This window comes from Pleurodeles waltl, chromosome 3_1, assembly GCF_031143425.1.
Source record: "Pleurodeles waltl isolate 20211129_DDA chromosome 3_1, aPleWal1.hap1.20221129, whole genome shotgun sequence".
Lineage (NCBI taxonomy): Eukaryota > Metazoa > Chordata > Amphibia > Caudata > Salamandridae > Pleurodeles > Pleurodeles waltl.
In genome coordinates this window covers 435,693,658-435,710,903 of record NC_090440.1, presented here as the reverse complement: position 1 = coordinate 435,710,903, position 17,246 = coordinate 435,693,658, and the positions used below count along the sequence as shown (strand labels likewise).

The window sequence follows — 17,246 nt, the reverse complement described above, 5'->3', positions numbered from 1 at the left end:
TCTTCAGAAGTCGCTCAATCCTCTCCACGCACCTGGTCAGTGCCATTGCACCGTCCTCGATGTCTGACACCAGCTCACCGGCGCCCAGCTTGGAGGAGTGGTAATCAAGGCGATCGTGCATGCCATCCTGCCTCGCTGTAAGAGTGTCAAAGTGCGTGTCTATACCCTTAAAGCCAACCCTCAACTCTGCCACTAAGGCCACAGTTCCCTCCAGCAGGAGCAGAGCGGGTGCCCTCTGATGAGTCCATGTTAGCCGATTTGCCAGTCCCCTCATGTTTGGTGGTCCTGGCCGAATCTAATGAAATTTGGCATTGTTTGGGGTCACCATGCCCCATGTTAAAATGTTCAATGAGAAGGAGGCAAGCAACAGCGGCTGGGACAGCAGGGTGTAATGCTCAATCCTATAGCTGGTCAAGGGTAGGACCAAGGTCAGTCGTCGCTGTGTGTATGGTCCGTTAACAGCCACCCAGGAGAGCCAGGTCAGCAGGCGCCAGCAGCCAGACTCCCCCGCCCCACCCCACCCCGTCTGCACAGGCCAAAGTCAGCAAGATATATAGGGCTGCAGGCACGGTAAGCAGTGATATTGCTACCAGTATATGGTCAAATTCACATCAGGGCCCAAGGCCCAGGGACGCAGGAAAAAAGTTCACTCACCGGCCCGTTCCGCGCCGCTTTGCCAGTGAAGCGAGGCATCAACTGTTTACATTTTTAACACTTGCTTGTGCTCATTGGCGTAGGGAAACTTAAAGGGGTGGCTCTGTAAAGTGTCTGAAGGGGGCCCCTCTCCCCCTGGACCCAGTCAAGGGACTGCCCCCCATGCACAGTGTACTGTGGTGAGGAGGCCCCCCTTCAGGGGCCCCTGTTATGCCAGTGCTTGTGCTACTGTTTTGCTTATTATTACTAAAATATTCTTGCATCTTTTTTGGGCTAGATTAGCATTCAATAAAGACTTGGAATATGCATAGCTATGGCTATCATTGACTTCTCGGAACAAAGTAGGTGAACCCATACAAAAAAGAAAACCTGCAGAGTCTGACAGTTCAGAGATAGTCTTTGTACTATTTCATCCTCATGAACTATGCCCAGGGCAGGACTGGTTAAACCAGCTCTGTGTTGCACAAGCGACATAATAATCATTATTAAGGTAGAGCCATCTGCCTAGTACATTCTTTTACTGCACTGAATAGGACAATAAGTCCCCTTTTGTTTCCAAAGCTTTGACTGTGATTCATTAGCAATATTAGATTCATTGGAATTAGAGTAGGTGATTAAGCTCATCATAATGCCTTTATGATCTTCTAAAGTGCATGCGGAAGATAATTTGACCTATGAAATAAATAACATTTTACAGGGCAAGTTATGATTCAGCTTGACCTTCCTGTTTAATGCTATTCTGAGGAAAGAAGGTATGCCAAAAATATTCCATCAGGGTATTCTGGTATTATTTCTGAAAAAGCCAAAGAATCCTAAGATCTGTTTCTCATATTGTCCCATCAAACTGTTAAATCTGGACTGTTAAATTCTGATGAAGCTACCTGGGTATAGACTGTTCTAGGAGAAATAAACTTTCTTACCCAGTTCACCAGGTTGATCATGTCAAATGCGAGGTGACTGTCAGAATATCAGTAAACAGGGAATACATACAATCTCTAACGATTTGAACATAGAACCTGTCAAGGCTTCTTCATCTCCCCTCTGACATTTGCTCTTTTTTGTTACCCTCAATTTAAATTTTCCTAATTAGGATGATACTGGTGTTAGTTTCAAAATACTAGGGGCCTTAGAGATATGTATGTACACTGACAACATCTCTTTGCTTCCCCTCAGTCATAAGATAATGAAAAGTTATTTAGGATGATTGAAGAATTCTCAATTATTTCCCAGTATCAGATTAATAACAATAAAACCAAAGTTGTACTATTCCAGGTGACTCGGGATATATAAAGCCTACAGAATTCTGAGGTAGAAGCCACTTCTGCCGAATTTGATACCTAAATCGTACAAGTAACAGAAAAACAGGTAGAATGATGTAAATGGAGTACTGACGTCTACTTTCTAAAACCAAGCAGGATTTTTCATGCTGGAGACACGTGTCACTCTCATTGACATGGTGCATTAATACTGTAAAAGTGATTACCCTAAATTAGAAGCTGGGTACTGGACCAGGCCAGTTTTGTACATTATTACTGTTTGGTTTTGCCCCTACATTTTCAACTCTCCATACGCACAGGAAATTTACTATGTATAATTCTACATGTCATGAGTCAAAGGTATGATCTTTGGTTTCTGAAACTGCACAACACTGTAGAAGTTGGTTGCCTTCCACTGAGGAAGAATCCCAAGATCCCCATTTATCTCTCACAGCATCCCTGGGATATTCCAACAGGTGTTGATGCCATATGGAGTCAGGTGATTAAAAGTACACTTTGTGGAGTTGTCCCCAGCTGGAACATTATTGGACATCTATTATTGCTGAAATAAGCAAATTTGATTGAGTGACGTGGAAATCCTACTAGATCCAGCCTTGCTGGAGCTTTAAGGTAATTCCCTATCCTAGTCACATGGTGATGGAAAATTATTTTTTGAGCAAGTATTGGCATTCTATGCACCACTCACCCCCCCCCCCCCCCCCAACATAGCTGTTTGGTTTGAGAAATTCAAATAAGTTATGTGTAGCAAGCTGTATCATATGCATTTCTTTCAGGTGCCAAAATGTACATCTATTTGGGGCTCTCAAAAGGAAGTTCAAGGAAGGTGACACTCCTTGTATAAAGTCCATTCTAAAGTTCATGGCTAAGGACTTTAATTTATCATTAATGGTCACTTTGTGAACACAATATACAATTAGGGCATGGCTTTTTTAGGTATCTACTTCGATTCCTATTCACTTACTGCTATCACCTCTGATAAGTGTGAATACATATAAAAGGCATAACAGTTAAAAAAAGAAAGTCCTAATAAATGATTAGTTGCATATCTACATAGGATCCATCTAGAGAAACACAAGCTATGGTGTGATAATTTTAACAAGAACACATAGGCATGGAACCATTGCATTTGTAGCAAAAGGTTTGTCTGAAAAAAGGTGCATCATAGGTTTACACTGTGGGTGGGTGGGGGGGGGGGGGAATTCCCCACTGGGTGAATGGGTGAATTTCAGAAGAGGAACGCTCAGAAAGGAGGCATACCTTTCTCCGTCTCGTTGCAGATCACTCCAGTGAAGCCTTCTGGACAGATGCATGTAAAGGCAGAGGTGAATATACCAGTGAGACAGGTTCCTCCATTCAGACATCGGTTTACGTCACATAGTTCACCTGAAAAACAGATGGCCAGTGAGAATGGGGTATGATGCAGGGATGAAGAAGAACAAAGTGAGGCTTTTTTTTTCCTTAGAGGCCAAGCAACAACCAGAACATAACACAGCAATGCCTAGAAGTAGTCATATTTATTCCCTCTATGCAGCGGTCCATTTCGGGTGTGCAGTGCTGCTTCAGCCCCGTCCCTCTTTACCGTGTAGACCCTGCTGGGGTAAGAGGATGTCACTAACAAAAAAGCCAGTGAGTGCTCTGTCCCCTGCAGCAAACAAAAGCATGTTCAGCTGCTGCTTGGCCTTTGTGTATTTTCTAAGGAAGAACAATGGTAACCTATCCGCATGACGAAAGCCTGTGTATTTATTTGTGAAATAAAGGCCTTTTTGTCCAAGTTGCATTGCTGACAAACTAGTGTCCTGACTCACGGGCCTCTGGGTCCAAGCAGGACGATGATTCTCAGAACATCCAGTTCAGTCCTAGGAGTAACCCGCAGGAATGTGTGATAAATGCTCTTGTGTTAATAAACAAACCTGCCCTGTGCCAGGGGGGTTTTAAGAACGAGAAGTGGCTGAACCGACACCCCACCTTGTGCACAACCCGCTGGATATGTATCTGTCCCACAACAGCTGTTGAATTAGTTCCATTCAACAATGTACACGCGTGAGGCATTTGTGCAGCATGAACGCAGCCAAATGGCATCGAAACCTTCTTGGGATAATCTTAACCTGTTCAGCATTGTCTTTCGCGTGTTTTCAGATTCATTACAGAGAAATGAGCAGCGGATTTTTTTTGTTGCCCGTCTCTCTGGTGAAGAAGCGAAATTCAGGGAGGGAAACAAACCAATCAAGTAGTGGCAAAACCATTAGACCTGTTCTAGGAAAGCAATGACATTTCTAGTGCGATATTTTTTTGGTTATTTTTTTTTTTGCACGGATAAGCAATAACAGTAAAAAGAAAAAGAAAAAAAAAAAAAAGAAAAACGCGCCACCTTCTAAATGTGGAGGACGCATGCTTGCAATCAAAACAACATTCACTTTAAAAAGCGACAATGAACATATTGCGATGCGTCATTGTAGTTTGCAAGCATCACCCAAAAAGTCAATGCTAAACGCTGGCACACTGACACAATTCTCCATTGTGGTGTCCTCTTTTACCACAATCACGGTTTCCTTTCCATCGGCCATGACGCCCACGCGTGAATTTGTTAATCAATGTATCACTTTCCTTATTCAGTTGCTGAACTGCGAAATCATTTGTAACATTCTTCCAAGCAGCAGCTAGGAAACAGCATCGAACGAGCTCACATAGTGGTGGCAATGAAAATCCCTCCCATATTAAAACTGAATTATGTATAAAAATGTTCACATTGTAAAATATGTAACTGACAGACAACCGTATGTAATGTACGATGCTTCGAGTCCTACTATAATAAAAAAAATAGCCAGCATAACTTATCAAACTATATTGTATTATTTCCTTTGAGCGTAGACATGTTTTGAAAGCAGATCTCTATACACTGTTTCCCTCAACGTTTTTTATTATTTTGTGCCAGTTAACTCATTTGTGATATTTTATAGGGTCTTCTTACTGCAAACTCAATTAAGCATTACATTGTGTTCAACTGACATATGAAAGCAACAATGTGTTTGATTTTTTAATGTTATGTTATATTGATCAGTATAGTGCACTAATCACCCAAGGGGGTATCCAGTCACTTGGGCATGTTTGTAGGTATGTGGTCCCCAAGGTCATTATATAAAGAGTTGGGTCTTCAGCTTCTTGGAGATCGCAAGAGGTGAGGAGGAGGCTCTGAAGTGTTGAGGGAAGTAATTTACGAACATTATATTTAAAATATTTTTACTTCTAGGAACTTTCGGCCAGCTCTCTTCATCTGTTGGTCTGTAAATGAGTTATTTACATTTTTCCTCTGCCCACTACCATATACAGATTGGGGCTATGGGCCAGCCCACTTCAGCCATTGGCTAACTTCACCATGAGCAACAATATTCTGCTAATTTCTAAGGAGCACATCTATACACAAAGTAGTTCCCATCAGTGCTATGGACAACTATGGAAATAAATGGCTTTTGAGTCCAACAAAATATTTTTGTTTTAAGCCATTTAAAAAAAAAAATTTTTTTTAGATTGACGAGGTCCAGCTATTACCTCAACAATAAAGCTTTGCAAAACCCATTGCAATACAAAATAACCATTGACAACTCCAAAAGGCTAGAAGCTAGCACAAAACCTACTGGTTTTACTAATGCTTGTTTTTTAAATGTCTGCAAGTTTAAATTCTGCCAAGCAAGTTTCTGCCTTTTATTTTTCCAAACTCAGGAAAAAAAAAGATAAAAACTTGAAACTATGCTAAATAAAAAGGAGTGTTACACCATGCATGTGATCAGGCAAAATACCGTTACTCACGGGCAATGCATGAAGTGGGAAGATTATTTTCCCATACTGTATTCTGTGGTGGAGGGAAGAAAAGTGTGAATGGCATTTGAGCAGACCAATGAACGAAGAGGGCCAACTGAAAACTCCGAAACATATGTGTACCTGTGCATATTTTTTTTTTTTATTTTTTTTTAATATGAGACAGGCAGCACAGGAAAAGCTGTCTCTAAGGTAGACTTGAAAAAGAGGATTGACTGGGTCCCAGGCAGTGCTGCACCAACAGCATTTATTGGTGCAAGCTAGCATCACTACTTAGGAGGTAATAACTGAATACCAAATTCACTGACACACCAATGTCTATTACGTGCATGTACAATACGTGATGCAAAAGCAGAAGTACATTTATTAGATCATACAAGTTTGACTATGCCACCTTATATTATGAATGACATGTTACAAGTGCCTGTGAAGGAACACGTCTTGTATCTCGCAATAGTTCTTTTTTATTTACAAGCCCCGTAAAGCTGACATTTCGCAAAAGGCTTGAGTATTTCTGTAATTTTCAAACCACATAAATATTCAGAGTTCATCCAAGTTATTTCACCCTAGTCTAACTGTCAATTAATATAAGCAGGATTGTGAAGTAACACTTTATCAGCAAGAGCTGCAAAACAAGCAGAACGCCAAAGGGCTTGGCTTTAAGATAAAACCGTTCCTTCAAAAGGCACTCCCTGCACCCACAAATGATAATAGTCAGTTTAGAAGAAGCACTGTGGGTATAGTGTGTATTGACCACACTGACTGTCCACGTGGCATGTGCTCCAAGTGTATTCTTGCCCACTTCTTATAGTTTCTGCCAAGGTGGAGCACCAAACACACAAGGTCAGTGTCCAAATCAGTTACAGTCTTATTGGACCTCACATGGAAAGAGAGGAACCAATAATTAGAATAGATAATGGTTTGTTGACTGATTGATTAGTACATTTATAAAAACACACTGACACCCTTCCCACCAGATTGATCCACTATTGCCAGCAGCACTTGGGTCGTGAATAGGTGGGTTTTACATTTTTTCTTAAAAGGTATATGATAGGCGGTGAGACGTACAGTGAGGGGCAGTGTAGTCTAAAGAAGGGTGGCCTTGTAGAAATAGAAACATCCACCAAAGAGGGAGCAACAGAAACAAATAATGATAAGGAAAGCCTCTGATGCGCTCTGAGAGTGAGTGTAGTGCATAAGACAAAAACCTACGAGGCAGATACAATGGTTCATGACTATGACTGCGTGGTCGATTGTGCATATAGATTTTTAAGCAATTCTTTAATACATACAAAGTCAATAAAGGCCGAAACTGTGCTGGGATTGCTTGTGTTTTCATTTAGAGGGAACCTGTCCTGGCAGATCGTCAGGGACTGTTCCTATTGGAGCAGTACAAAGACTGATTTGCACATGGTTTGAATCTGTCCAAAGTGGCACACCGAGGAACTTGAATGTGTCCAAACATAATTGCCAGTGGCTGAGATTAATTCAAGTATTTCTTCCACCATTGTGTTGCTCCTTGCAGTAGATGCCCTAAGTGTATGGATATGCCCAAGCATGGGTCCCATACTCACTGTATTACAGGGACATGTAAGTCGAAACCAGTCTGGGGATGTGGCCTGGCAATATGGGCTGGACTAATTCTAATGGAGAAGGTGGAGGGTTCATTTGATCTGGCGTAGTTCCTGAACTAAAATGGTGATAATAGACACGCAGTGGTTGTACATGAGCACATGAGGCTGAATCCACGAATTAGAACCAGGTCTTGTAATATATTTGTGGATGGGAATCAATTCAATGGAAACCTCTCCTGGGAAAGCCAAACTGAAAATGTGGTCAACGAATGTTAACTATTAATTCAGGTACTCAAGAAAACTAGCTTTTAGTATGGATGTAAAAGAGAAACGTGTGGTTCAGTGTTATGGTGATCTGTGATATAGGACTCAGGATTGAAGATAAAAAGCAGCTTTCCACTCAAGAGCGGATTAATAAAGCTGAAAGTCAAACTTAGGGTCATACCTCGAGGTTGTTGAGAGAGTTAAACCTGGCACTCCCCACCGAACCGATTAAAGAGACCGTAAGCAAAAACTAGCTTGGAGTGGGTATAGATGATCTCGACTTGGCACGAAGAGGATGATGACAGTGATGCCTGGAGACTGCTGGGCTTTGTCGTCTACAGTGTTTGTGCTGCTTGAGGAGCAAAAATAGCTGAAAGCAGACAAATGTATGTAGGTAGAAGTAGAGGAGTCATGAGAACTGAACTGCAAGGCAAGTGTTTGCAACTAAAAATGGAAGTAAGAGGACGAAGCATAGAGGGAGGAGGCAGCTTTGGAGAATCAGAATGGGGGGATCACTGGAGCAATTCATCTGTATAGCACGGGCAGTGGAAAGTAGACAAATTGAAAAGGGAGAGGGCAGAGGGCCAGTTGGCACTGACCCTTTGTTCATGGCCCACAATGCCTGCAGTGAAAGGTACTAAGCCATACAGGGGGAAGCCAAGCAGAGACACCTTCAAAGAACAAAAAGCTTGTGCTACTGCCACCAGTGCACCTAAGGAAAATAAAAAGAAAGTGAAACAGGTAATTTCATTTATTACATCAAAGGAGGCAGGTGTGTTCAAAGAATCAGGGGCAGATCAGATCGGTGTGGAGCACACTAAGCCAAAGCTGTAACAATCAAGTGGAGCTACAAACACTACACAAAACAGAAAAACCAATATGATTGTTGGGACGGAAAAGCACTCTGAATAGAAATGGGCATGTACCCCTGCCCTGTACTGTTGTCTGGATCTCGAATGCTGATTTTTGTTGTCATAGGCAAACACAGATCATGTGTGTGCACCCTGACATAAGTCTGTCTCATGGACAGCAGTCTAATTGAACTTGGAGGGGAGCCCCAGAGCACTACCCTTATAGAGGTGGAAGGTTACTGCCTTCACCAGGAGTTAAGCAGCAAGAGTATGGTGGTGGCAGCATACCATGTAGTGATCAGGAGAAGTGGACAGGTCCCTTTAAACCTGTGTCACTGGAGTGAGGCCTACTGGCTCACTCACCTTTTTATAGTTTCCCTGCTGTGTGTTTAACTCACCCATTAGCCTACATCGGTTGGATTTGAAGTGCTGTATAGGGCAAGAGTGGTGACTGTGCTAGATGTACGTGTGCAGAATCAGGTCAACGACCCCAGAAGGAAAGAGCTGTGGTGAAGACAGTAATGAGGAAAGTGCAGTGTGGAGAGCGTGAAGCACAGTGCAGCAACCCCAGATGCCGGGCCTAGAGGCGGCTCCATATGCCAGGAGGGGCTGCTGAGATGTGGACAACTGTGCAGGAAGAACCATATGCCAGAAGGGGCTGTCAGTACTAATTACCTTTAGGACTATGGGTCACCACCTGTGAACTGAAGTGCAACCCTTGGGTCAATATCAAGCACTGAGAAACCTGCCCCCGAACTGCCCCGTGGACAGATGAGGACATCCTGAGTGCACTGACCTGACTAGGACGAGATCGGAAGCACCAGGATCAACCTCGCTCCACCTGGTGGAGAGTACAGGTATAGAGCAGTGCTGTGCAATGCATGCATGGTGAGTGTGTCTGCTGGGTGGATGTATACCTAGGAAGGATACAATACATTAAGATGTAGTGTTGTGCAGTGCATGTATGGTAAAAGTATGTGCAATATATAAATGTACTTGGGTAAAGTACACTACATGCAGGGTGAAGTGCTATGCAGTGCATGCATGGTGAATGTGTGTGTGCTGGCAGTGAGTGTGTTTGCAAATAGCACACCATGGCACAATACAGCAAGGCTACAGTGTTAAGCAGTGCACGCACAGTGAATGTGTGGGCTAAGTGTATGTATGTCTGGTGTGGTAAAAAACATGGAGGTAACATGTACTGGACAGTGTGTGCTGTGTATATACACTGAGTGCAAGTGTGCCTATAATAGTCCTAGACATGGAGGATCCTGGGTTCCATTTTTGGGAAGTCGAGACTTGACTGCTGAAGATATGAGGAGTAGAGAAGTCCCCCCAGTCAGATTTGCGTATTGCTGCATTCCTGAGAGCTGGGTGGAACACACTACAGAAGGGAGAGCGAGAGATTCTCCCTGTATACTCCAAAGGTTCCTCTTTGATTCAGTGAGAGTTTACAAGAAAGGGACCTGATATATCTCAGGAAGGTGATGGGGCTGATAAGGGAAACATAAAGAGTAGAGCTTGGGGTCTGGGATTAAACTTCTGAAGCAAATATCACTGTGGCTGACATCCAGGTGTGAACTCTAGTCACACCCATGGCCTGTGTTGTGGGACTTTCTGCTTACAGACAGCCTTTTAAGGGGGAGAGAGAAAGGAAAGGTTTACTTCAAAAGAAACAGAATCCCAAAATAAAACATCAAAGACCAGGACCCTAAATAGCATTTGGGATGTGGAAATGGACTTTTAGCAAAGAAGTTTGAGACCCCAAAAAATTGCCATCTTCCAAGCAGCTAGATGGGCTGTGTGAGGAGGGGAAGTTCTGCAAGATTTCTGCTAGTGCCCAGGACTGCGGGGACAAGGCCTGCTAGTCTCCTTGCTGGGTGAGGGGACTTTACCCACGGAAACCAAGACAATATGCTCTGGAGCCTGGAGCCCCAGCACCTGCCTGCTTGCCAAGACCAGTGCCCCCTGTGAGTGAGAGGAGACAGTTGAAGGGAGTAAAATCCAGTAGGGAGCCCTTTTGAGAGGTCTCCTGGTGCGAGGCGATGGCTGATGCCCCGAACAGGTTGCTGCCTGTGTGCAAAATCAGGTCAATGACCCCAGAAGGAGAGAGCCGCAATGAAAACAGTCATGAGCAAAGTGCAGTGTGGGGAGCGTGAAGCCCTTACCGCACCAGTGCAGCGATCCCTTTTGCCAGCAAGGGCCACAGTGGAAGTAAACATTGCCAATAAGTGCAGAGACCTTTGCTGGGCCTAGAGGAGACTCTGTATGCCAGGAGGGGCCGCTGAGGTGTACTGTGCAGGAAGAGCCAATGTCTTTTGTGAAGTACCGGGCTAACCCCATATGCGAGAAGGGACTGTTGGTACTAATTAACTTTTAGACTGTGGGCTGCCGCCTGTGAACTGAAGTGCAACTCCTGGGTCCAGATTAAGCATCAAGGATCATGCCCCTGACCTGCCCCATGGACAGAGAAGGACACCCTCAGTGCATTGACCTGACTGGGATAAGATCGAAAGCGCTAGGATCAAACTTGTTCCCCCTGGTGAAGAGAGCTGAACATACCTTGGAGGAAGAAGTGGCAGAGCACCTCCGATCACTGCCGGAGCGGGCTATGCAAGCTCTCAGACAGGCCTGGCCTGCCGGGAGCTGCCATGCCTCCCGCGTACAGCCAGACTCAACCAAGCAGGACTGGACCAACGTGAGTGCCTGAAGTTGGGGCACTCATTGAGATGCTGAACACTTCCTCGCTGCCGGAGCGAGCAAGACTTGATACAGGCCTATGGGGCCCGGGGACCCACTGCTATAGGTGTTGAGGCACCACAGACACTTTTACCACTTTCCATAAGTCAGAGTGCACTCTTGAGTAAGGCCTACTAGTGGGCATGCCTGGATGCGGCCACAGTGGGAATAACTCTGTACAAGTTACGAACAGCAGGTGGGACAGAGACAGGGTCTTTCCAGAAAAACATTAGAGCCCCAACCTCATGAGGACTGTGTTATTACCTATGAATTTCGTATTACTACTTGGATTGCATAGAGTTAGAAATAAAAAAAAAAAGAGCTCAAAATAAAATACTTCTTTTAACATAAAACTAAGTATCTGACTGAACATTGATGTATTGTCATTACTGTGTGCTTTTTGAATTATAAGTCATGTTCACTAACCTGTATCCACACTTCCCCCTGAGGGAGGCTTGGACAGCTTGATGTAGCGGTCACAGATATTTGGCCCAGTCGCTCAGGATCCATATTAGGTCAGGCCCTGGGAATCATAAGTATAAAGCCTCAACCAGCATGGTTGAGTCTCGTACCCACTGCCTGCCTGGTTGCCCTCTGAATGCCCTTCTGACAATGATTAGCTGGGAGTGTCATCTGGCTACAAGGCTTCCAGAATCACACAAAAAGCTACACAGTACTAAGTACACTCTTAAGGCTCATGGAACTGTGAAAGAACTGGGCGAGAGACAAAAAGGGTTTGGAGAGATCCAGAACTAGGAACTGGGGTCAGTTGTGCAGCTTGAACCAAAGGTTAAGGAACTAGACAATGTATTCAAAACAGCTGCTCTTCAGCTGCATCATGCCTTACAAAATGGGAATAATTTAAGGAAGTGCAATGTTCTCTTCATGTGCCCAGATACTGAAAATAACCCAATTTGTGATGGAGGTTAGAAAGGCGTGCAACCTTTCTACCAAGGGTACCAGAAAAGGTAACAATCTGGGAACAAATGAGAAAGAGACAAAATCTGGAAGTTGCAAATAAAAAATAATTAGATTGTTTACGGCACAAAGCTTAATGGGCAAAATGTACGACACATTTTGCAAAAAGCCCATTGCGCCGTTCGTGACTGGTGTAATGCATTTTGACATGTACCAAAGGCAAAATGCGAGTTGGTAACTTGTTATAGACTTGCATTTTGCTTTTGCGATTCGGTATTAGGAAAGGGCAACCCTTCCTAACAGTGAGTAGGTATGTATGAATGTTTTGCGACCGGGAATGCAGTCGCAAAACATTCATACCTTACCAACTCCTTGAAGGAGGCGGTAACCCAATCACGAATGGGAAAGGGTCCCCAAGGGACTCCTTCCCCTTTGTGAATGGGGACGCCAACATTTTTTTTTTTTTTAGAGGTGGCAATTGTCCCATTGTCCACTGCCCACTCTAAAAAAAATGAAAAGAAAAAAAACTTTTCATTTTTATTTCTGTAATGCATCCTGTTTTCCTTTAAGGAAAATGGGATGCATTTAAAAAAACTGCTTGATGTAAAAATCTGTCACAGACATGGTGGTCTGCTGACCTCAGCAGGCCACCATCCCTGTGAGTTTCAGCCATTCCTAATGGGTCACAAATGTGACCTGCCTCATGAATATTAATTTGTGAATCGCAAACAGTATCTCAGACACTGTTGTACATCAATGTTTGTGACTCGCAATCTGCAGCAAGTCGCAAAAAATGATAATTGAGAGTTCCAAACACGGAGAGTTGCACATCTGGCCCAATGTCACAGCCAGGAGTTGTAGGAAATCCAAAAGGATGCATTGAGACATACAGCAGTGGTCTCAATGTCAACTGACAAACTGAAATGCAACACATTCCGGGTCTCTGCTACAAGAGGCAATTCTAGGTAGCACCTAAGGTGCTACAAAAAAAAGTGTGCCAGGGTGTCCGTACAAGCATCAAATATGGCTCTCAGGAAATGGCACAATGAAATTTTGCCTAAAGCTCTAAAAATGTTAACACCAGCCCTGGACATATGCTTTTTTGCAAGTTGTCACAGTCAGGAAGATTTTTAAGAAAGTCATAAAGGACAAGTAACAAAGCGATGACACAGGCTGAATTAGTCCCAAAAAAAACAAAGATAGTGTTGACTCCTAGCTTGGTTGTGAGGTGAAAGAAGAATAAGTTTAGAGTTTACGGTCATCCTATTAAGAAGTTAAATCTGGCTTTTTTCCCTAGGAACATTCTCTACTTTTATCCAGTGCCCTACTATGTCTTTTGAGTCACCCATGCAGTCTTTGTAAGGGTCTGGGGTTTTAGAAGCAGATCTGCATACATATATGTTTATAAACATAAATATTTTGCAGAACTGGTGGTAAAAACAGACAGATGGCCTAAAGACTGAGGTACGAGTCTCTCAAAGAAACTGGTCTTATTTGTTTTCTCAGTAAAACATACTAAAACGACTGATATGACTAGTCAAGTGTATTACCCTAGTCATCATTAGAATAAATATGTCACTTAGGGACAGATGTATAATTTTTCCTAATAGTGATTACCTAATTACCATTTTTTGCGAATCGCAATTAGGTAATCGCTATTTGAGTGTATGAAACCCTTAGGAGTTTCATTTAGCGATACCCAATGGCTCGTAAATCAACCTACCTCATTAATATTCATGAGGTAGGTCGCACTTTGCGACCCATTGTGAATGGCTACAATCACAGGGATGGTGGCCTGCTGGGCTCAGCAGACCACCATGTCTGTTTTTCCTTTTAAATAAAGCAAACTTATTTTTTTTTTAAAAGCAGCCTGTATTCTTTAAAGAAAACGGGGTGTGTTTAAAAAGAAAAATGAAAAGTTTTCTTCACAAAATGTTTTCGCATGGATTCACAAAGGGGAAGGGATCCCTTAGGGACCCCTTCCCATTTGCGAATGGGTTACCACGACTGGAAGTAGGTGGTAAAATGTGAATGTTTTGCGACCGCATTTCGGTCACAAAACATTCCTACATACCGCTGCAATTCGGTATTAGGAAGGGACGCCTTTGACACGCCCCTTCTTAATACCGAATCGGTGTGTAGTCGCAATTCCAATTTGCGATTCGGTAGCAAGTTACTGAATTGCAAATTGGGATTCATACATACCAAAATGTATTTGTGCGATTGTAAATCGGCCGTTGGGCCGTTTGCGATCGCAAAAATGCATGATACAGCTGGCCCTTAATTCCTTGTTCCAGGAAAGGTTAAACGTGTATTTGTCCTTGGCTGGTAGCAAAGCTTCAGATGCCAGAGGTACAAGAACATGTGATGTTTTGAATTGATTGAAACAAATATGAGCTCACACCAACCATCAGAGAAGAAGGAGAGGTGTTCCCGAGAGGCTTGAATTGCAGGACAACTGCTCTTAATTTGTGAACATCTGAATGGGACAGGAAAGGTTTCATTTTGTGATGTTCCAATACGATGTGGCCGGAAAAATACTTTCCTCTTCTTTTAGTGCAAGCATGAGGGAACAGAGAGCTTAAAGTGTTCTAAGCCATTTTTAAAACTATACATCCGATTACCCATCCAAACCCATTAAGAGAGGACTACTACTCATTTTCTCCTAAGGCCCCTGGCCACTTCTACTATGCCTTCGACTGTAAGAAAATGGCTGGTGCGGTTGTAAACTTAATAGAATCAAATAATCATTCATGCGTGGTTGATGAAAGTTGAGCCAGAGCAGTAGTAATTAGTTATGATCCAGCAATAGGACTGTTATTTAGTTATGATTTAGCAATATTACCAACTACAAATGCCACCATGCTTGATATATTAAAAGAAAACAAGTGTGTTGTGTTCTTTTCAGCTGTTGCAGTCCAAGCTAGGCATCATCTTGCTTCATGTATAACTTCGAGGTGTGGCTACAAATGTGGAACTTCATCTCCCATCACCCTACACTTCCCACCTACCCAGCTCATGCTTGCATGTTATTTATCATCCCTCCTCTGCCCCATTGCCACTGTTTTTCAATTTGTCTCTTCTTTCTCTAGCCTCCTTCCTTTTCTATCTTTCTCTCTCTTGCTTCGGGTCAAACTCTGATGCTAAGTTCTGAAAACCACCTGCAACCAATGCTAAAACCTAAGCACAATTAAAACGTACTGGCATGGAGCGTTGAGGAGACTTGTGTATATCATGGGTGTTGGGACCCCAGCTTTTAAGAGTTATGCAGGAGCGGCTCGCGGGGCTTTGTTTGGGGGGAGAGGGTGGTGTGTGGGGGTGTGAAGAGGGAGGGTGCGGGGAGGCGAATTAATAAATAAAAAAATTCAATCACTTACCTGCCTCTCCACAGCTGCACCTCTCATGCACTACAGGCACAGGCTTCCAGCCAATCCTGACCCTGCTCAAAGCAGTGTTAGGATTGGCTGGGAGTGCTGTGTTGCTGGGCTGGAGAGAGCCTACTGCGTATATATGTTTGGCTGGCATGTGCAAAGAGGGGAGTGCACAATGAACTCCCCTCATCCTCGTCATCCCCAATGCCCCGCCCCTTTAACAAACGAAATGATAATTAACATGGTTTATTATTGTTTCATTTGTTAAAGGATTTGCAGAGGCTGCTGTTGGCGGGGGGTGAAGCTCCTCTGCCCTAACAGAGGAGCCACGCCTGGAGTTATGGCTCCTGAATTTTTTAGAAGAAAGACTTCAGCAATGTCTTCAGTGCAACAGGAGTTTTGTGGCTTGGATAGCTGGTGAGTAGTGGCACAGCAAGGATGCGGTGGGCTCTTATGTAAGCTAATCCAGTCCCCACCTCTCCCGAGAATGGCAGTGAACATCAGCCAAATTTAGAGAGCAGTGAGCCCCCAGGTCTCAGTGCTGCAGTGTCACTGGAGCTGCTGAACTATCTATAATTACACTGCACTATCTATAACTACGCTCCTGTTGGTGTGACCGAGTTCCACAAGCGAGGGGCAGTGGTTATAAATGATAAGTCCATGAATTATCTGTGTCTACTCAACAGTGGTAGCTGGACATTCTGAGTCGAATTTGCTGCATGGAATCAGCAAATGCCAGTTGTTTTACTGAAAGTCATCACAAGCCAATTCAGACTCAGGCCAATGTTGGTAACTCAGCAAACATGTGGAAAGTCACTGGAATGCAGAGAGGGGTGCGAGGCCAGACCAAGGACAGAATGTGCACGATAGTAACAATTAATAACAAGGTTTTCGTACAGTTCCAGTAACTTCCTTTCAATGAGCTACTGTACAGAAGCCCTTACAGTAGATAAAAAGCATAAAAGATGTGATGCAAAAGTCTAAAAAACAAGTTGGCCTGGGAGCCATTTCCCTTACACTGGCTTAATCTTGCATAATTTCAGGAAGTTCGCATTGCACGCGTGTTATGCAAAAGTTCAAAAATTACGCCTGTATGCCACGTGGAAAATGTTCAAAGCAGGAGCATAGAAAAAACAGAAGCTATTGTTTGTAGCCCTCAGATTATGTATGCTGCTTGTTTTAGCGCAAAAGTTTGTGATACATTATAGCAGTAAATGGCGCTTTTGCATTAGGGTAATTTTGTATCATTTTTGTGATATTTTGCGTAATTGCGCAAACTAAAATTTGGCACTCCCCTACTGACCAGGAGTACTTCAGTACTGAAACATCAGCCTCTAAACCAACCAGGAAGAGGTATAATCACAGGGGTGTGTAAAGTTGCAAAGATTTTCCTCTGCAAACTTTGTATCTTTTGTTTTTTTTGCAAAACTTGACATAGCAATCAATTTGTGAAAAAATGTAATTAAAAATAAATTTGGAGAAAAAAACTCAATAAAAGTAACATTCATAAAAAAAATTATGTCTATAAAACGACACTCTAGGCAGATGAACCGCCGGTCAAAAAACAGTTTGCATAAAAATTCTTCCACCCACTCATTTTTTAAAGAAGTTTAACACAAGGTAAATCCTGAAAAGTTTACAAAACTTTGTCACCTTTACAAAATGTTATATTCATTAACGTCACAATACTTCCTGGTGAAAATATATTTTTCCACACTCATTCAATTTCACAAATTTAGACCAGAGTACTGCATTTTGCATGACTAAACGTAGGCCTTCATTACG

General features: G+C 43.1%; 1 protein-coding gene across 2 annotated transcripts in view; it reads right to left on the bottom strand.

Moving 5' to 3' along the window:
* The window catches only part of MFGE8 (milk fat globule EGF and factor V/VIII domain containing), a 205,150-nt gene that overhangs the window by 151,123 nt on the left and 36,781 nt on the right, over positions 1-17,246 (bottom strand). For both annotated transcript variants that reach the window (XM_069222710.1, XM_069222709.1), the window contains exon 2: positions 3,189-3,314. In XM_069222710.1, the coding sequence (XP_069078811.1) occupies positions 3,189-3,314 (126 nt within the window). The remainder of the gene's footprint in view (positions 1-3,188; positions 3,315-17,246) is intronic.